Source organism: Salmo trutta, chromosome 16, assembly GCF_901001165.1.
Source record: "Salmo trutta chromosome 16, fSalTru1.1, whole genome shotgun sequence".
NCBI classification, from domain to species: Eukaryota; Metazoa; Chordata; class Actinopteri; order Salmoniformes; family Salmonidae; genus Salmo; species Salmo trutta.
This window is the reverse complement of record NC_042972.1, coordinates 15,127,382-15,150,191: the sequence shown is the minus strand read 5'-3', so window position 1 is coordinate 15,150,191 and position 22,810 is coordinate 15,127,382. Positions and strand designations below refer to the sequence as shown.

The 22,810-nt window shown below is 40.0% G+C and overlaps 1 protein-coding gene across 3 annotated transcripts in view; it reads left to right on the top strand.

Moving 5' to 3' along the window:
* Nucleotides 1-12,963, top strand: part of LOC115150157 (vitamin D3 receptor B) — a 95,118-nt gene extending 82,155 nt beyond the window's left edge. For all 3 annotated transcript variants that reach the window (XM_029693138.1, XM_029693140.1, XM_029693142.1), the window contains one exon: nt 10,863-12,963. In XM_029693138.1, the coding sequence (XP_029548998.1) occupies nt 10,863-10,886 (24 nt within the window). In that variant the 3' untranslated portion in view covers nt 10,887-12,963. The remainder of the gene's footprint in view (nt 1-10,862) is intronic.
* Nucleotides 12,964-22,810: the final 9,847 nt, after the last annotated feature.

Sequence of the window (22,810 nt, the reverse complement as noted above, 5' to 3'; positions counted from 1 at the left end):
ACCAAGCTGTTTTTGCCCACGGGACTGCTGATGACTGGATGTTTTATGTTTGTCACACCATTCTCTATAAAACCTAGGCACTGTCGTGCATGAAAAGCCCAGGAGGGTGGCCATTTCTGAGATACTGGGTCCGGCGTGCCTGGCTCCGACGATCATACCACGCTCAAAGTCGCTTAGGTCACTCGTTTTGCCCATTTTAACATTCAATGGAACAGTAAATGAATGCCTCGATGCCTGTCTGCCAGCTTTATATAGCAAGCCACGGCCATGTGACCACTGTCTGTAGGAGCTAGGTGGTGTACCTAATAAATTAGCCGGTGAGTGTAGATATTACTACTACTAACTCTTAGTAAGGAAATTCTTAGATTATATATGCAAACAACATGATATTGATGACCGTGTTTTACGACTTATTTTCGCTTTCTCAACTTTCTATATATACTGAACAAAAATATAAACACATGCAACAATTTCCAAGATTTTACTGAGTTATGTATAAGGAAATCAGTCAATTTAAATAAATAAATTAGGCCCTAATCTATGGATTTCACATGACTAGGCCTGGGTGCAGCCATGGGTGGGCCTGGGAGGGCATAGGCCAGCCCACTTGGAAGACAAGCCCACACACTAGGGAGCCAGGCCCAGCCAATCAGAGTTTTTCCCCACAAAATGGCTTTATTACAGATAGAAATACTCCTCATCATGCTGTTTAATTAGCTTCTTCATATGCCACACCGGTCAGGTGGATGGATTATCTTGGCAAGGGAGAAATGCTCCCGAACAGGGATGTAAACAAATTTGTGCACAAAATCTGGGAGAAATAAGCTTTTTCTGCGTATGGAACATTTCTGGGATTATTTATTTTACTCATAAAACATGGGACCAACACTTTACATGTTGTTTTTATATTTTTGTTAAGTATATAAAGATGGATCTATATAGGTTTAGGTGGGGATGAGTGAGTGTTTGGCAATGCCTAGCGGCCTAATCTCCAAATCAAATGAATTAACGTATTGACTAAGGTTGTGTCGTTGATGGACGTTTGACGTCTTTGGTTAATCATTTGGGAGAATGAGGATTTTCTACAAGCTAAATATACAGTGCTGCTCTCTAATATAAGCCATATGGAGGGAGAGAAAAACAAACAAAGCTAGTTTAAAGAAATGTCCCTCGTATTGATTACATGGGGCTGGAGATACACAGTTTATATATTTAGAATGTGTATTTGTATGGCTCAGATATTCTATTGTACATGCTATGCTTTCAATCATCTCATTCCCTTCTCCATACAAGAGCCTTGTGTGATAAGGACACTGAAGTGGGTGCAACATGTTGGCTGCGCTTAAATCCAGCCCATTATTATTAACTATTTAGGCTACTCTACAGAGTACTTAAAGGCCGTCATGGATACAATAGTCTTTAGGGGGCACCTGTTGACCACAATGAATGTCCTATCACCCGTTCCAGTTTTCTAAACGGGTTACTTTCTAAATGTAATCCTAATCCGTTACAGTTACTAGTTACCTGTCCAAAATTGTAATCGGTAATGTCACTTTTGGATTACCCAAACTCAGTAACCTAATCTGATTACTTTCCTTTACTTTTAGATGACTTTTCCCTTAAGAGGCATTAGAAGAAGACATATGTACAGTATGTTACCAATTGAATGACACCTATTGCTGGATAAATCAATGTTAAAGTTTACATAGCTGACCATATATACAGTGGGGGGAAAAAGTATTTGATCCCCTGCTGATTTTGTACGTTTGCCCACTTACAAAGAAATGATCAGTCGATCATTTTAATGGTAGGTTTATATGAACAGTGAGAGACAGAATAACAACAAAAAAATCAAGAAAAACGCATGTAAAAAATGTTATAAATTCATTTGCATTTTAATGAGGGAAATAAGTATTTGACCCCTCTGCAAAACATGACTTAGTACTTGGTGGCAAAACCCTTGTTGGCAATCACAGAGGTCAGACGTTTCTGACCTCTGCCACCAGGTTTGCACACATCTCGGGAGGGATTTTGTCCCTCTCTTTGCAGATCTTCTCCAAGTCATTAAGGTTTTGAGGCTGACGTTTTGGCAACTCGAACCTTCAGCTCCCTCCACAGATTTTCTATGGGATTAAGGTCTGGAGACTGGCTAGGCCACTCCAGGACCTTAATGTGCTTCTTCTTGAGCCACTCCTTTGTTGCCTTGGCCGTGTGTTTTGGGTCATTGTCATGCTGGAATACCCATCCACGACCCATTTCCAATGCCCTGGCTGAGGGAAGGAGGTTCTCACCCAAGATTTGACAGTACATGGCCCCGTCAAATGATGCGGTGAAGTTGTCCTGTCCCCTTACCAGAAAAACAGAAAAGCATAATGTTTCCACCTCCATGTTTGACGGTGGAGATGGTGTTCTTGGGGTCATAGGCAGCATTCATCCTCCTCCAAACACGGCGAGTTGAGTTGATGCCAAAGAGCTCCATTTTGGTCTCATCTGACCACAACACTTTCACCCAGTTGTCCTCTGAATCATTCAGATGTTCATTGGCAAACTTCAGCCGGGCATGTATATGTGCTTTCTTGAGTAGGGGGACCTTGCGGTTTTCAGTCCTTCACGTCGTAGTGTGTTACCAATTATTTTCTTGGTGACTATGGTCCCAGCTGCCTTGAGATCATTGACAAGATCCTCCCGTGTAGTTCTGGGCTGATTCCTCACCGTTCTCATGATCATTGCAACTCCACGAGGTGAGATCTTGCATGGAGCCCCAGGCCGAGGGATATTGACAGTTATTTTGTGTTTCTTCCATTTGCAAATAATCACACCAAATGTTGTCACCTTCTCACCAAGCTGCTTGGCGATGGAATGGGCTACAAGACCAGCCTTGTGTAGGTCTACAATCTTGTCCCTGACATCCTTGGAGAGCTCTTTGGTCTTGGCCATGGTGGAGAGATTGGAATCTGATTGATTGATTGCTTCTGTGGACAGGTGTCTTTTATACAGGTAACAAACTGAGATTAGGAGCACTCCCTTTAAGAGTGTGCTCCTAATCTCAGCTCGTTACCTGTATAAAAGACACCTGGGTGTCACGGTTGTCGTAAGGATTGGACCAAAACGCAGCGGGAATATGTATACTCATCTTCTTTTTTATTGAAGAAGGAAAACAAAAATAAACACGTATACAAAAACAACAACGAAACAGTCCTGTAAGGCTACTAGGCTATACAAAGAACATTAACCACAAACCACGAAACACATAAAACAAATGCCCCTCTTAAATAAGAACATAGCCCAACAAACCCCGAAACACTCTAAACAAACACCCCCTGCCACGCCCTGACCAAACTACAATAACAAACAACCTCTTTTACTGGTCAGGGCGTGACACTGGGAGCCAGAAATCTTTCTGATTGAGAGGGGGTCAAATACTTATTTCCCTCATTAAAATGCAAATCAATTTATAACATTTTTGACATGCGTTTTTCTCGATATTTTTGTTGTTATTCTGTCTCTCATGTTCAAATAAACCTACTATTAAAATTATAGACTGATCATTTCTTTGTCAGTGGGCAAACATACAAAATCAGCAGGGGATCAAATACTTTTTTCCCCCACTGTATATATATGTTAAATATTACTTTATAGGTTGGTTATATAGGCTTCTACTAACCCATCGCTTTCTACTACATATAATAATACGATTAAATTATATCTTTACATTAAAAACTAAAGTCTGTCAGAATTCCAGTCATTCCAATAAATGTTATACCCCTTTGATCTTCAAGAATAGGACTTGGAAATATGGAAGTATAGATTAGCCAAATTGTTTTACCTGAGCGTAACCCCAAAGCTAAAGACTTATTTGCCAGCCCTACTCTGTTCTTTATAATTTGTGGCCATGCAGGACTGATTGGGCTCATTGATTTGAGTTGAAAAATAAATGCTGCACTCATGGAATGGCATGCTTTGAGCGCTACTGAAAAGTGCTATTTACATGTGAAAAATTTATGACATATGCTGCATTTGCTATAGGCCTATTGTTTACCTTTTTGTTGGTGACATTTTTATATCTTGACAATATGCAGCTGTTTAAAGGGCAAATCCACAGATGAAACAATAACAAAACGGTCGCCCCGCCACTGTTTTGGTAAAAAGCTGAGGGATGGGCCTGGAGAAATGTAACCACTCTCAGATTAATAGACAGAGCTATGGATGCAAGGACTGATCATCCATGATATCAAATTTATTGTTTAAACCATGTCATGAGGCTACACAGTGTTCGTTTACATTGAACTAAGCTCATGAGACATTTATAAATTATATTCTTCAAGAATCTATATATATATATATATATATATATATATATAAGTCAAAAACATGGATGTAGCAATTACAGATTGGCCCTTTTAAGTCTACCAAAAGTGTGTGAGTTTGAGCATGTGTCCATTAGGCCTATGGATTTTTATTTTATCAGCATGAATTAGATTGAGCAATAAAAGCCCCACTTTTATTCCATAGGCTGGGATCCGCACAATGCAGCTGTTTCAAGAGTGCGTTTTTCACTGGTTGTCCACTGGTTTCAAAAACAATGATTGATAGTCAACTTACATTTCTTGAATTCAACCGTTATTGGGTTCAAATACACGTTTCGATTTGTTTAGATTAATGAACAGCCATCCACATCAACCACAAGTCGCAAATAGCTAAATGAGAGAGCAACAGTGTGATTCACATCAATATGCTATGTACATATCAATAATAAGTGATATCCTTATTGCCGTAGACTACACCACTGCTGTCATCCTTACCTCCAAGCGTTTATTCAATTTGGATAATCTTTGGATGCCGACAGCAGTCGCACCATTGGAAGACATAGCTTGGACTATAGCATACAAAAGCCTATTCCTGCTCTTTTCCTGCGATCGATCAAACACATTTATTGTGTCATCATAGTGGTCTCTGACTTGTGGTCAGACTTGCTCAGCTGGAACAAACTTAAACTTGGGCCTTTTTTCTAAGATGATTTGAATGTCATTGAGAGAACAGAGAAGTTATTTCTGAATATAAAAGTAATCCTTGAAGTAATCATCTACTTTTTCAAAAGTATCTGTAATCTGATTACAATATTTTAGCTGGTAACGGATTACAGTTACCGTTGTTTTGTAATCCTTTACATGTAATCCGTTACTCCATTACTCCCCAACCCTGTGTATTCACTTGTAAAGCAAGTGAATTGAAACTGAGGACCGCTTTTCTGGACACAGATTATTAAACCTAGTTGGAAAATGGAGATTGTCCATACATTTTTGTCAAAACTAGGGGCTAGATTCAATCTGGATTGCGGAAGAGCCGCGTTATTGTGTGACTGAAAAGTAAAGATAATTTACGATTGAGCGGTCTATATGCAGCGTTTTACCGTGAAAGCAGTCTCCGCAAACACGGGAACATTGCCTTTAAATTCAGGCTATAGCGCGGATCTTCAGCGGTGCGGATTAAATTGAGGTTTAGCCTAATCTGTGTCCAGGAAACTGACCCTAAGAGGCTATAGCGATATAGATCTCTGTGTAGGGTGAAGTTGACCTTAAACTGACCTAAGATCAGCATCTGTCTTTTTCCCCGCTGATGTGGAAATGATTGTGTGAGACTGCGGTCTCTTGTACGTTCTGTCCTTCAGTCTCTGTACGCAATTTGCCAAGGCTCGCTGCCGAGTACTACTTCTGCTTCAACTAACCTTGTGATTGGCTAAACGGAAACTACCGGGCATTTAGTTGTGCCGCTTCATCACTATAGGCTACAGAGAGCACTGTTATGTGGTCTTGCAGATAGTGGGGGAGAACGAAGGACTATGGGTCTTGCGAATGTTGAAGGAACTTTATCAGAACATTGTGTTCTTAGCAGTAAACCTTGTCATTGCTTTAAAACATCACCATCAAGGCGTTGTCGGTAAGCGGAGTACCTACCCCCTAAGACATCAGATAGTACTGCGAACAAATGGACCACAGCCCACTCAATCACACTCACCCTTATTGACAGTCTTTCATTCTTTTGTTAAGTCCCCTCCTAGCCGACATAACACATTTTCCATTGGCTGACTGCAGAAAAATAGGCTATATACATTGTATAAAATCTAATTGTTCTGCAAATCACACTTTATATCTAGTGTGAGGGATTCACTTACATAGGCACCTGATGATTGGTGGAATCATTTTTAGTTCTTACGAATGATTGACAAGTTCCTGGAAGAGATACTCTCCCAGGATATGGAAGGTGATGATAGGCTGCATGATTATTTCTACTCAGTACCACTCGTGTTCAAGTCGGTTAGGTGAAGGTTATCGTGTGTTGTTTTGAGGTCACGGATGTAAGATGACTTGTGAATTTTGGGCGGTATTGGTTTTTGATTTCCTTCATGCATATCTCTTTGTGTAGATACAGAGAGTTGATTGTTTTCATTTGATGAGATATAAATATACAGTATTGATTTTCATTATGTACAGTGCCTTCGGAAAGTATTCAGACCCCTTGCCTTTTTCCACATTTTGTTAGGTTACAGCCTTATTCTAAATTAATGAATGAAATTTTTTTTTGTGTCAAATCGCCTATTGGCAACCCATCCCTTATGAGATTAATTGACACATAAACAAACATTACAGTAATTCACTGTGGTAATTAAATGCTAATTCTTCTTCCGGTGTTCTCTGCATTGCGCATCGCATAAAGAATGAAAAAATGTAAGGTACAAATCAATACAGTGAATATGGTTGTCCAAAATATAATTATATCCCTAGAGCAGTAAAAGAAGACACATACATACATACATACATACATACATACATACATATAGTTGAAGTCGTAAGTTTTCATACACCTTAGCCAAATACATTTAAACCCAGTTTTTCACAATTCCTGACATTTAATCCTAGTAAAAATTCCTTGTCTTAGGTCGGTTAAGATCACCACTTTATTTTAAGAATGTGAAATGTCAGAATAATAGTAGAGAGAATAATTTATTTCAGCTTTTATTTCTTTCATCACATTCCCACTGGGTCAGAAGTTTACATACACTCAATTAGTATTTGGTAGCATTGCCTTTAAATTGTTTAACTTGGGTCAAACGTTTTGTGTAGCCTTCCACAAGCTTCCCACAATAAGTTGGGTGAATTTTGGCCCATTCCTCCTGACAGAGCTGGCGTAACTGAGTCAGGTTTGTAGGCCTCCTTGCTCGCACACGCTTTTTAAGTTCTGCCCACAAATGTTCTATAGGATTGAGGTCAGTGCTTTGTGATGGTCACTCCAATGGCTTGCCTTTTTTGTCCTTAAGCCATTTCGCCACAACTTTGGAAGTATGCTTGGGGTCATTGTTCATTTGGAAGACCCATTTGTGACCAAGCTTGAACTTCCTGACAGATGTCTTGAGATGTTGCTTCAATATATCCACAAAATTTTTGTGCCTCATGATGCCATCTATTTTTTTTAAGTTCACCAGTCCCTCCTGCAGCAAAGCACCCCCACAACATGATGCTGCCACCCCCGTGCTTCACGGTTGGGATGGTGTTCTTCGGCTTGCAAGCATCCCCCTTTTTCCTCCAAACATAACGATGGTCATTATGGCCCAACAGTTCTATTTTTGTTTCATCAGACCAGAGGACATTTCTCCAAATAGTACGATCTTCGTCCCCATGTGTAAATGCAAACCGTAGTCTGGCTTTTTTATGGCGGTTTTGGAGCAGTGGCTATTTCCTTTCAGGTTATGTTGATATAGGACTCGTTTTACTGTGGATATAGATACTTTTGCACCCGTTTCCTCCAGCATCTTCACAAGGTCCTTTGCTGTTGTTCTGGGATTGATTTGCACTTTTCGCACCAAAGTACGTTCATCTCTAGGAGACAGAAGACGCTTCCTTCCTGGGCGGTATGATGGCTGCGTGGTCCCATGGTGTTTGTGCTTGCGTACTATTGTTTGTACAGATGAACATGGTACCTTCAGGTGGAAATTGCTCCCAAGGACGAACCAGACTTGTGGAGGTCTACACATTTTTTTCTGAGGTCTTATCTGATTTCTTTTGATTTTTCCATGATGCCAAGGAAAGAGGCACTGAGTTTGAAGGTAGGCCTTGAAATACATCCACAGGTACACCTCCAATTGACTCAGATGATGTCAATTAGCCTATCAGAAGCTTCTACAGCCATGACATAATTTTCTGGAATTTTCCAAGCTGTTTAAAGGCACAGTCAACTTAGTGTATGTAAACTTCTGACCCACTGGAATTGTGATACAGTGAATTATAAGTGAAATAATCTGTCTGTAAACAATTGTTGGAAAAATTACTTGTGTCATGCACAAAGTAGATGTCCTAACCGACTTGCCAAAACTATAGTTTGTTAACAAGAAATTAGTGGAATGGTTGAAAAACGAGTTTTAATGACTCCAACCTAAGTGTATGTAAATGTCCGACTTCAACTGTATGTACACACACACACACACACACACACGCGCATACATAACGTGCAGATCAATGAATACAGATAAAAAGAAACAGAAGGCATTGGAACCCAGTCTGGCACAGAGAGAAGATTCATGTGGGAGACAAGCCTATACACAATCTATACACACACGTGCCATTTACCACATAGAATTGATTAAATCGTTTTTTCGCCTCATCAATTTACACCCAATACCCCATAATGACAAAGCAAAAACAGGTTTTTAGAAATGTTAACAAATTTCTTAAAAATAAATAACTGAAATATAACATTTACATAAGTATTCAGACCCTTTACTCAGTATTTTGTTGGAGCACCTTTGGCAGCGATTAGTCTTGTCTTCTTGGGTATAACGCTACAAACTTGGCAAACATGTATTTGGGGAGTTTCTCCCATTCTTCTCTGCAGATCCTCTCAAGCTCTGTCAGGTTGGAAAGGGGAGCGTTGTTTTCAGGTTTCTCCAGAGATGTTCGATCGGGTTCAAGTCTGGGCTCTGGCTGGGCCACTCAAGGACATTCAGAGACTTGTCCCGAAGCTCCATTCATCTTTGCCTCGATCCTGACTTGTCTCCCAGTCTCTGCCGCTGAAAAACATCCCCAGAGCATGATGCTGCCACCCCCATGCTTCACAGTTTCCTCCAGACGTCACGCTTGGCATTCAGGCCAAAGAGTTCAATCTTGGTGGTTGGTGGTGCTCTTTGTGGTTCCAAACTTCTTCCATTTAAGAATGTTGGCGGCCACTGTGTTCTTAGGGACCTTCAATGCTGCAGAAATGTTTTGGTTCCCTTCCCCAGATCTGTGCCTCAACACAATCCTGTCTCGGAGCTCTACGGACAATTCCTTCGACCTCATGGCTTGTTTTTTTCTCTTACATACACTGTCAACTGTGGGACCTTATATAGACAGGTGTGTGTCTTTCTAAATCATGTCCAATCAATTGAATTTACCACAGGTGGACTCCAATCAAGTTGTAGAAACATCTCAAGTATGATCAATGGGAACAGGATGCACCTGAGCTCAATTTCATTCCTCATAGCAAAGGTTCTGAATATTTATGTGAATAAGGTATGTCTGTTTCTTATTTTTAATACATTTGCACACATTTCTAAAAACCTGTTTTCACTTTGTCATTATGGTGTATTGTGTGTAGATTGCTGAGGATTTTCTTTTATTTAATGAATTTTAGAATAAGGCTGTAACAAAATGTAGAAAAAGTCAAGGGATCTGAATTCTTTCCCTAAGGCACTGTATGTATAAGACTTGGTTATCATGTAAATGCCACAGGGCAGGAAGTTGTCACAAATCTCCCCTTAGAGAAGTACAGGGTAAGGAGAGGTCTCTCTCACTCTCAGGTCTGGTTTTGCACAGTTATAGCTGCTCAATATTCAGTCAAATGTAGTGGATTTTCCAAAACGCTTTATGAAGAAAAGGCCTAATGTGGCTTCATGACCTACAGTCAGTTGATTTCAACTCCAGACATTTCAAAAGCTGTTCAATAGCATTAACTATGAGTTGAAGAACGAAAGCAAAATCAGAAATTTATTTCAATCCATTTTTTGTCATTAATCTTGGTTACGCCTACATTTTTGTGACATTTTGATCGAACTCCAAACTGGAACGTAGGAACCATTTATTGAAATGAAATTCAACTAGAACTTGCATCATTTTGAGTTTTTACAGTTGGCTCTGTCTTTTCCTTACTTGTTTATTCATCTATATCAAACGGGGCGAATACATAGAATACAGGGTGTGGTGCACTAGCATCAGCTAGCATAACGGTCTAATTTTTTTGTTTTAGAGTGTGTTCTTTTATAAAAGGTTGTACAAAGCAATTACAAATCCAGTTTGAAAATGAATTGAAATGTAACTCACAAAAAATAATATGAATTGTTTTGATCGAGTGAGATTTGCCTTTCAATACATTTTCAGAATGTGAAAGGGATCGATATACTGTACAGTACCGTTGATATTGACGTGTAGGTTTTTTTTCTTCAAACAAAAGGAGTGTCCACAATGGATGTACACAACAATGATCTACCTCTATTAGCTACAGATTATGCTTTTGCATTAAAGGAGTTTCCTCTGTTTTTACTTTTGTAATATGTGTTGGTATTTATTGCTGTCTAATGAATCAATGATTACCTCAAAGATGTCTCATCATGCAGACTGGGAGACTATACAGCTAATGAAGTCATTGGTAGTTTTTTTTGTACAATATTTTTTTACGAAAAGCATTGCCTTTTTTCTTAAAATAACGAACAAACACCCACCAGAGGTTGTGTTTTAATTGTGCCTGCATTCTGACCAATGGGGGTCCAGGCTGGGTTCTGGTCGACCGGGGTTGTGTTTCATTCTAATACGTGGTTTCCTCCCTTTTTCTCTTAGTTCACTCGCGTTTCGCCCATCTGATACAACTGGGTAGTTGTATGTAAGGAATACCTCCACCTGGTTTCCGCCATATTCAGCTTACAGTGAACAAGGACAGAAGGGAGGGAGCAACTTCCTGGAATGAAACGCAGCGAGAGACTTAATTGTGACCTCTGTATAGAGGGGTCATGAGTCGTATGGTTTCGGTCGGAGAGTTGGTGCGTCTGCTCCTCTTGGTACAGTTGGCATGGTCTTTGCCCTTACTAGATGTTTCTCACTCTGTCCCCTATCCATCTCTCTTTCCTTCTTTCCCTCTATCAGCTAGTAAGTTTTCTCCACTCTCATATCCCCCAACCCACCTTTTTTAGAGTAAACTCTTCTCTGTAGATCTTCATATTTTCAGGGCAGAAGCTCTGACAGGACAAAGATCAGTATCCATTTAATGCTGCTTTTATCAAGAGCATCATAGATCGATCAGTGTGTTGTTATTCTTACTAACATTGGCACGGTTGGGTATCGCCCAGCAGATATATGCTAACCAGGACATGTGAGGCCACAGTGTCTGTCATGCTATGTAGTTTTTTAAAGCCAAGTAGTTTAGGTTGGTATAAAGCTATAGGAAACTGGTTCTAGAAAAGCAGGCATGGGTAAGTTCCTATTTGAACAATGTAGACTTGAGGAGGTTGATGCCCATTTATTGACTTTGATTAAACCACTTTAATCTATCAATGAGGCGGCAAGTATTGTGTAATATTAATCACCAGCTAATCCACCTTCCAACATGAAGGCACTTTTCTTCTTTCTTTTGACCAGATATTCTAAGTCTTTGACTCTAATCCTTTGAGCATACTCCCTGTGGTGAACTGTATGACTCTAATCCTTTGAGCATACTCCCTGTGGTGAACTGTATGACTCTAATCCTTTGAGCATACTCCCTGTGGTGAACTGTATGTGCACCATTTGGTTGAAATTGCTCAGTAAGTACCAATTCAAGATGTTGAGTAACTGCTACTAATATCTTTGAATACAGTTTTTGAATACTTTTTGACAATGCTTCCTACCATCTTTCCAACTGTCTCGATTTTGACGGTTTGTATTCAAACAGAACTTTAAAAAAGAAAGATGTGTCCAGCAAAAGCAGTCAGATTGATAATCAGTTGTCGTGCTAGCTACTGGAGGTATGTAGACCTCGCTAGACATCGAATCGATATAAACTAATGCAAATAACAGTACCTTAAAGTGACCTGCATGCACAAATAATTCCTTTTTCACAATGAAAATGGGGGAATTGGCTCCCATGTACTCCTCACGCTACACTTTGGAGTACAAGGCAGGGAGTGAAAGGAGTTCAGAATTAGTAGTGATTAGCTAGCTTTGTGTTACCTATGTATTAGCTATAGCTATTGACAGCCAGCAGACACTGTGGTCCCTCGGGGCCTGAGTTGAGTGCCTATATGAACCTTTTAATGACTGGAGAGTGTTTTGCAAAGCAGAAATAGAAAGTTAGCAATCTAGCTTTTCCAAGTATCTTTTCCAAGTATCGTAAAACAACTCAAATTAGTTCTTGATTCTCGAGACAGCTAATTTCAAAGATTGGTCAATAGTATTTCCTTACCTATTATTCTAGCAGCTAACTGCGATTCTACTTTACCGGTCTTTGTGGGCAAGAAAATCTAGTTTAAGAAGAATTGTTAAGCTAAAATATTAGATTGTTAAATGAATAATCATGTTTCTAACACACTGCACCACTTCACATTCGATGGAAAGCCAGAAACAACAGAAGCACTTAAGGTATTGTTTGTAACACAATGCATACATTTGGATGAATATGCTCTACATAAATGCCTGTCCATTTCAGCATTATATGGCTGCAATTATCAAAGTAATTCATCTAATTTCTTGCAATGTATATTTTTGTTTTTATTTCATTTAAGATGTTTTCTTTCAATTACAACAGACATTATAAATTGGTGTTTATGTAATGTTATTTTTGTCAGATGTTTTGCAAATCAAATAATAAACAACTGTGTAGTGTTGTGTGTCTGTTTGATGTTTACTGTATGCATAATATATTTGATGGATTTAAAATAAATTAAAGACCCATGTTTAATTGTTTCAACACTTGGACAGTGCTACATAAGTGAATAGTCTGGTCAGTATAACTAACATACAAATACAGTAGAAACACAGAGTTAACTATCATCTGAATGGTTGGTATCGAAACATGATTTATCAAACACAAAAAAGTTGTATGAAAAAACAGATCTCATGTGGTGAAATACCATACAAGCAGTGTGCCAGACTATTGTGGTGGCAACTTTGTCCGGTGTTTTAGTGTGGGGAACTCCTATTTAATAGTCTACATACACATTTCAGTTGGGAACCATACTGTAAAGTATTATTGGAATAGATGAAATGTGTGTTTGATTTAGCGAAGGTTAATGGGGAAGTCTGAAGGAAGACTGCAAGGTGACAGAATTACTGTACAGACTACTTATCTGGAATACTTAAAAAATACATCTGACTTTTTTTAAATTGCTACATCCATTTTTGGACTTCTAAATTAGTTATATATACCCATTGATTATTGAAGAATATTACTTATAAATTCCTCATACGCTTAGTTCAATTGTCGTGACAAGTCAAAATCCAAAATATAAGCTTACTCCAATCTTTGAAAACAAAGTAAATGCAAACCAACACTGTATAGCCTCAAAACATAGTTCAACTGTAATTTGTATATCGTGGATGGTCAGTCCTGGCATCCACGGCTCTGCCTATGAATTTGAGAGTGGTTACATTTATCCAGGCCCATCCCTCAGCTTTTTACCAAAAAAGAGGTGGGGTGACACTGTTAGTGTTTCAACTGCAGATTGGCCCTTTAAAGCTTTGGCGAGAGTTAATGTCACTTGCAAACATTTCTGTGTTCAAAACTACCTCCGTTGCTGAGGTGTTTTCACTGTATCTATCTCCGTCTGTACTCCGTATCATTTCATCTATTGTCCAGCAGAGGGCAGTCCTACTGTTAACTGTTTAACTTTAATAAATCCATTGACCCTATGACCCTTCTTTTTCAGCTTTGAGTTCAACAGAGAAATAGGTGTGTATACTGTGTTTTTAATGTTCCCACTTAGCTATAATTTGGTGGTTAAACTAAAACACACTGGATGGCTCCCCTTTAAAAGCATTATACAAATTCCAGGGCTGTTCTGATTCTAAGGTGCTTCAAATCAAATGTATTTATATAGCCCTTCTAACATCAGCTGATATCTCAAAGTGCTGTACAGAAACCCAGCCTAAAACCCCAAACAGCAAGCAATGCAGGTGTAGAAGCACGGTGGCCAGGAAAAAGTTCCATTCAGTCTACATAAGGCCCCTTGTGGGTTTTCAGTTCGGCCTTGCATACTGCTGTGTGATTTCAGCGAGCTACGTTCCAAGTACGTTGAGAAGTGATTTAAGGTCACTGGCCCTCCCTTCAGACTCACCACATCCACCTTTCTCTAGGACCCTTCTCTAGGAATGGAGAGAGCGGTTGCATGTACAGCAGGAGGAAAAATACAAGTTTATCCGAGCATCCAGTTGGCGTTGTGTCGGTTAATTGTCAATGTTTTAATAAAGAGGTGGCACTTGTTTGTGCACTGATAAGGTCGAGTTTGTGCAGTTTGGTGGAGGGTGAACCGTTATACCTCTATAAGGGTTGGATGAGGCATTATCTTAAAATTTTATTTTCCTAGCGAAGCATTCATACCCACTGGGCTTTTTGTACAGTGTGTTTCTGAGCATAGGCCTACAGACAGTATGAGCTATCTAGGCCTACACCTGTAGGACTATCAGTATCAGTCACAGATGGGAAGGTTTCTACAGGTAAGATCAAATATAGACCCCACACACTGTTGTGTAAGAGAATGTAAAAGAAAAAAGAGTTTAAAATACAATGTACACAATTCTAAAAAGAGAACAACTAGAATATGTATTTCAACCATGCAGAATCTCATCTGAGCATATTAGAACATTGTGCGCCTTCAATTTGGCTTAGATGGACAGCTATAGTGAGCTCCAAAAGTATTTGAACAGTGACACATTTTTGGTTGTTTGGCTCTGTACTCCAGTACTTTGGATTTTAAATGATATGAGGTGAAGGTGCAGACTGTCAGCTTTAATTTGAGGGTATTTTCCATATCGGGTGAACAGCAATTTCTTTACACAATCCACCCATTTTAGAGGACCAAAAGTATTAGCACAAATTAACTTAAATGTGTATTAAAGTAGTAAAAAGTTAAGTATTTGGTCCCATATTCATAGCACGCAATGACTACATCAAGGTTGTGACACTACAAATTTGTTGGATGCATTTGCTGTTTATTTGGTTGTGTTTCAGATCATTTTCTGGCCAATAGAAATGTATGGTAAATAATGTATTGTGTCATTTTGGAGTCACTGTTATTGTAAATAAGAATATAATATGTTTCTAAACACGTCTACATGAAAGTGGATGCTACCATGATTACGTATAATGTTGAATGAATCGTGAATAATGATGAGGGAGAAAATATCATACCCCCAAGACATGCTAACCTTTCACCATTACAATAACAGGGGAGGTTAGCATTTTATATCATACCCCCAAGACATGCTAACCTCTCACCATTACAATAACAGGGGAGGTTAGCATTTTATATCATACCCCCAAGACATGCTAAACTCTCACCATTACAATAACAGGGGAGGTTAGCATTTTATATCATACCCCCAAGACATGCTAACCTCTCACCATTACAATAACAGGGGAGGTTAGCATTTTATATCATACCCCCAAGACATGCTAAACTCTCACCATTACAATAACAGGGGAGGTTAGCATTTTATATCATACCCGCAAGACATGCTAACCTCTCACCATTACAATAACAGGGGAGGTTAGCATTTTATATCATACCCCCAAGACATGCTAACCTCTCACCATTACAATAACAGGGGAGGTTAGCATTTTATATCATACCCCCAAGACATGCTAACCTCTCACCATTACAATAACAGGGGAGGTTAGCATTGTATATCATACCCCCAAGACATGCTAACCTCTCACCATTACAATAACAGGGGAGGTTAGCATTTTATATCATACCCCCAAGACATGCTAAGCTTTCACCATTACAATAACAGGGGAGGTTAGCATTTTATATCATACCCCCAAGACATGCTAACCTTTCACCATTACAATAACAGGGGAGGTTAGCATTTTATATCATACCCCCAAGACATGCTAACCTCTCACCATTACAATAACAGGGGAGGTTAGTTAGCATTTTGGGTGTGGTATGATATTTGTGCAGAATCATTTCAGAGCCAAAACAACAATAAATGTGTCACTGTCCCAATACTTTTGGAGCTCACTGTATTTTGTGCTGTGGTGCTCATCCGCCATTAATTATTTTTAAAAAAGTCCATTTATAATCCAGATAACAATTCACAGCTCCTGCTGCTGCATAATTATTTTCTTTCTGTGTGAAACTGGCTCAAATTAAGACGCGGCATCTGTAAACTAATGCAAATTAATATGTTACACGTGGTTACGTTTATGTTACCTTCACTAGCATTACACATTCAATCTCTGCAGATTACTAAAAGGAACATGAATAAACAAACTGGAAGCATGAGGAAAAAAGAATAAAGAAGACTATAGCTACAGCAACATGGACAGATGCATTGCGGTTGTGAAATCAATAAACAGCATGTTAGAAACATGAAGCTCTGTCTCCATCACCTCATTCAGCTGCCTCTGTTCAACTCTATAGACAAAGTAGTTGGTGGCAGTCTTCTGAACAATGACCTTTAATTTGACTGTGTAGAATCCCTCAAGGTCCCTGTGTATCACTGGAGGTTTATCAGAGTAAGTCCGTCACTGTCCAGCCACACCAGCTCATGATCCAGGTATCATCCTTTCGACTCACACTAGATCCACCCCTCCCTGTTTGGGTCCCAAAATCGAGATCACTAGCTGGGATCCTACAGCTTAAACAAAGACTTATACTGTTAGCACTGAGGTGGTCCGCCCTAGGAGGAAGTCCACTGTGTGCAGCTCACCCTGCACTAACATAAATAAGTAAGTAAACAAGTAAAGCAATGAAAACAAGTAAGCATCCCAGTGGAAAGGTGCTCAAAATATCCCACGTTATCACTTGTAGCACAAGGTTCATGAAATCAATCATTTGGTAGTATCGGATAACATTCATATTCTGACTATCTCTGAAACTCACTTAGATAATACATTTGATGATAGTGGTAGCAATACAAGGTTATAACATTCACAGAAAATATAAAAATGCTGTGGCGGAGGTATTGCTATTTAAATTCAGAACCACATTCCTGTAAAGATTAGACAGGATCTCATGTTAAATACTGTTGAAGTAATATGGCTACAGGTTCACCTGCCTCACCTAAAGCCTATTCATGTGGGAAGTTGCTGTAGACCACCAAGTGTTAACAGTAAGTATCTGGATAATATGTGTGAAAGGCTTGATAATGTATGTGACATCAACAGAGAGGTATTTTCTGGGTGATTTAAATATTGACTGGCTTTCATCAAGCTGCCCACTCAAGAAGAAACTTCAAACTGTAACCAGTGCCTCCAACCTGGTTCAGGTTGTCAGTCCACCTACCAGGGTAGTTACAAACAGCACAGGAATTAAATCAACATGTATTGATCACATCTTTACTAATGCTGCAGAAATGTGCTTGGAAGCAGTATCCAGATCCATCAGGTGTAGTCATCACAATATAGTAGTCATATCTAGGAAAACCAAAGTTCCAAAGGCTGGGCATAATATAGTGTATAAGAGGTCATACAATAAGTTTTGTAGTGATTCCTATGTTGTTGATGTAAAACATATTTGTTGGTCCGTGGTGTGTAATGAGGAGCAACCAGACGCTGCACTTTGACACATTTATGAACGGTCTTATTCTAGTTACTAATAAGCATGCACCCATTAAGAAAATTACTGTAAAACCTGTTAAATCCCCTTGGATTGATGAGGAATTGAAAAATTGTATGGTTGAGAGGGATGAGGCAAAAGGAATGGCAAATAGAGTCATAAAGGTGGAGCACCTTAAATTAAATTTTGGGAAAAAATGCAAACTCAGCTACATCATTTATTGCATCAGTTGGCTCATTCATCACAAAACCAACTGATATTGCCAACAACTTGAATACATTTTTTTCATTGGCAAGATTAGCAAACTTAGGTATGACATGCCAGCAACAAACGCTGACCCTACACATCCAAGTATATCTGACCAAATGATGAAAGACAAGCATTGTAAGTTTGGATTCCGTAAAGTGAGTGTGGAAGAAGTGAAAAAATTGTCTATCAACAACGTCAAGCCACCGGGGTCTAACAACTTGGATGGAAAATTACTGAGGATAATAGCAGACGATATTGCCACTCCTATTTGCCATATTTTCAATTTAAGCCTACTAGAAAGTGTGTGCCCCCAGGCTTGGAGGGACGCAAGGGTCATTCCGCTACCTAAGAATAGAAAAGCTTCCTTTACTGGCTCAAATAGCTGACCAATCAGCCTGTTACCAAACCTTAGTAAACATTTGGAAAGAATTGTTTGACAAGATACAATTCTATTTTACAGTAAACAAATTGACAACAATCTTTCAGCATGCTTATAGTGAAGGACATTCAACAAGCACAGCACTTACACAAATGACTTTTTTTATCAATCATGGTCTGATGCTGGAAAAACGTATGTTATGGCTTTACACCCCTTGATTTATTGTGGATAAAGAGGTACCTGTCTAATAGAACACAGAGGGTGTTCTTTAATGGAAGCCTCTCCAACACAATCCAGGTAGAATCAGGAATTCTCCAGGGCAGCTGTCTAGGCCACTTACGTAAAATCTTTACAAATGACATGCCACTGGCTTTGAGTAAAGCCAGTGTGTCTATGTGTGTCAGCTACTGCAGAGACTGAAATGACTGTAACACTTAACAAAGAGCTGGAGCAGGCATGACAGTATAAGAGATTGCGCTATGTCCTCTGATAAACCATCAAACCATCAACCATCAAACAGAAAAATCAACAATACAGGACTAAGATCGAATTGTACGACACCGGCTCTGATGCTCGTCAATGGTGGCAGGGCTTGCAAACCATTACAGACTACAAAGGGAAGCACAGCCAAGAGCTGCCCAGTGACACGAGCCTACCAGACGAGCTAAACTACTTCTATGCTCGCTTCGAGGCAAATAACACTGAAACATGCATGAGAGCACCAGCTGTTCTGGAAGACTGTGTGATCACACTCTCCGTAGCCGATGTCAGTAAGACCTTTAAACAGGTCAACATTTACAAGGCCGCAGAGCCAGACAGATTACCAGGACGTGTACTGCGAGCGTGCGCTGACCAACTGGCAAATGTCTTCACTTTAGAAGACACTTTGCATCCTGTAGCACAAACTCCAAAAAGTTCTGGGACACTGTAAAGTCCATGGAGAATAAGAGCACCTCCTCCCAGCTGCCCACTGCACTGAGGCTAGGAAACACTGTCACCACTGATAAATCTGCAATTATTGAGAATTTCAATAAGCATTTTTCTACGGCTGGCCATGCTTTCCACCTGGCTACCACTACCCCGGTCAACACCCCTGCACCCTCCACAACAGCTTGCCAAAGCCTCCCCCATTTCTCCTTCACCCAAATCCAGATAGCTGATGTTCTGAAAGAACTGCAAAATCTGGACCCCTACAAATCAGCAGGGCTAGACAATCTGGACCCTCTCTTTCTAAGATTATCCGCCGAAATTGTTGCAACCCGTATTACTAGCCTGTTCAACCTCTCTTTCATATCGTCTGAGATCCCCAAAGATTGGAAAGCTGCCGTGGCCATCCCCCTCTTCAAAGGGTGAGACACTCTAGACCCAAACTGCTACAGACCTATGTCTATCCTACCCTGCCTTTCTAAGGTCTTCGAAAGCCAAGTTAACAAACAGATCACCGACCTTTTCGAATCCCACCGTACCTTCTCCGCTATGGAATCTGGTTTCCGAGCTGGTCATGGGTGCACCTCAGCCACGCTCAAGGGCCTAAACGATATCAGAACTGCCATCGATAAGAGACAATACTGTGCAGCTGTATTCATTGACCTGGCCAAGGCTTTCGACTCTGTCAATCACCACATTTTAATCGGCAGACTCAACAGCCTTGGATTCTCAAATGACTGCCTCGCCTGGTTCAACAACTACTTCTCAGACAGAGTTCAGTGTGTCAAATTGGAGGGCCTGTTGTCCGGATCTCTGGCAGTCTCTATGGGGGTGCCACAGGGTTCAATCTTCGGCCGACTCTTTTCTCTGTATACATCAATGATGTCGCTCTTGCTGCTGGTGATTCTCTGATCCACCTCTACGCAGACGATACCATTCTGTATACTTCTGGCTCTTCTTTGGACACTGTGTTAACTAACCTCCAGAGGAACTTCAATGCCATACAACTCTCCTTCCGTGGCCTCCAACTGCTCTTAAATGCAAGTAAAACTAAATGCATGCTCTTCAACCGATCGCTGTCCACACCTGCCCGCCCGCCTGGTTAGACTGTAACTCTCCTTCCAGACTCACATTAAGCTTCTTCAATCCAAAATTAAATCTAGAATCGGCTTCCCTTCCTATTCCGCAACAAAGCATCCTTCACTCATGCTGCCAAACATACCCTCGTAAAACTGACTATCCTACCGATCCTTGACTTCGGCGATGTCATTTACTTAATAGCCTCCAACACTCTACTTAGCAAATGATATGCAGTTTATCACATTGCCATCCGTTTTGTCACCAAAGCCCCATATACTACCCACCACTGCGACCTGTATACTCTCGTTGGCTGGCCCTCACTACATATTCGTCGCCAAACCCACTGGCTCCAGGTCAACTATAAGTCTTTGCTAGGTAAAGCCCCGCCTTATCTCAGCTCACTGGTCACCATAGCAGCACCCACCCGTAGCACGTGCTCCAGCGGGTATATTTCACTGGTCACTCCCATAGCGAATTCCTCGTTCGGCCGCCTTTCCTTCCAGTTCTCTGCTGCCAATGACTGGAATGAACTGCAAAAATCACTGAAGCTGGAGACTCATATCTCCCTCACTAGCTTTAAGCACCATCTGTCAGAGCAGCTCACAGATCACTGCACCTCTACATAGCTCATCTGTAAATAGCCCATCCAACTACCTCATCCCCATACTGTTATTTATTTTGCTCCTTTGCACCCAGTATCTCTACTTGCACACTCATCTTCCACACATCTATCACCCCAGTGTTTTAATTGCTATATTGTAATTATTTTGCCATTAATTAATTAATTAACTGCTCAGCCTCCTGTAGTGCGAATGGCCCAGTACATCACTGGGCCAATCTTACTGTGTGCTCTAGGGCAATGGTGTCTAGATGGAATTTGTATTCGTTCTCCTGGCAACTGGACTTTTTTTGGAACACCATCATTTTTGTCATATATGTTCAAGAGTGTGGGGCTTAAGCTGCATCCCTGTCTCACCGCCCGGCCCTGTGGATTATTTAACATTATTTTCTCTGAGTTCTCAGTTGTCTTGAAAGCAACATGATCATCATGTACAGGTACCAACAATTATTTGCAAATTATTTAATTTTATGCTCAACTGTGCCTCGCAAGTGCTTACACCAACATCTATTTTGTTATCAAAGATTGAATTTTGAAATAGAGAAGAACAATATTGGCAGGCCAGGCATATAGCCAATGTGCTGTGATAATGTATTAGGCATACTGCACAAACCTCATTCCTACAGAACTGCTTTTATTAGTTTAATGTTACATTTTTTAAGTCATGTTTAAAAAAAGTTTTAGATTTTGGCTTGCTTTTTGACTGCGAAAGTGATCTTGACTCAGAAAAGTTTGGTGACCACTGCCGTAAAGGGATAGTTCACCCACATAAAAAATATTCATATTGGTTTCCTTACCCTGTAAGCAGTCTATGCACAAAGTAAGAGATATTGATGCAATGGTAGCTAAAATGGGGAGAGGTCTTTCCGTGATAAAGTGCTGCTCTGCTTTCCTGACATCACAATAAACTAAACAAGCCCTACAGGCTTTAGTTTTATCACACATGGACTATTGCCCAGTTATATGGTCAAGTGCCACAAAGAAGGACGTTTACCTAGAACAGAGCAGCACGACTGGCCCTTAAATGTCCACGGAGGGCTAAATATCAATAACATGCATGTCAATCTCTCCTGGATCAAAGTAGAGGAGAGATTGACGGCATCACTACTTGTCTTTGTGAGAGGTATTGATGTGTTGAAAGCACCAAACTGTCTGTTCATACAGCTAACACACAGCTCCGACACCCATACATACCCCACAAGACATGCCACCAGGAGACTCTTCACAGTCCCCAAGTTCAGAACAGACTACGGGAAACGCACAGTACTACATGGAGCTCGAGCAGTAAAATCAGATTTTAAAAACAGATAAAACAGCACCTCACGGCACAATGCATAATGTGAAGAGACACACGTACACACACACACTAACACACACACTCTACACACACACATTGTAATATTGTTGTATTGTAGTATTGTACATATGTTTTAAGTGTTTTATATTAGAGTAATGGTGTAATAATCTATTGTATTTCAAATTTAGGCTGTTATTGCCTTTAGTGCAATGTAATTGTTTTAATTTGGACACCCAGGAAAGAACTAATGGGGATGCTAATAAATATTAAATATTAAAGAGAGCAAACTATACTCTGGTTTTGTTTACCTGACCACTGTCTCCAAATGCTAACTTTCTAGCATTTGTGGGAAAAAAACGAATGTAAGTCAATATCCCCAAAATTAGCATGTCCAAATAAGTTTAAAGTGACTTCATTGAGCTACACAATCAATAGACACCTGTGAGATTCTAAGTAAGCAACTTTTATGAGAAACCAAACAGA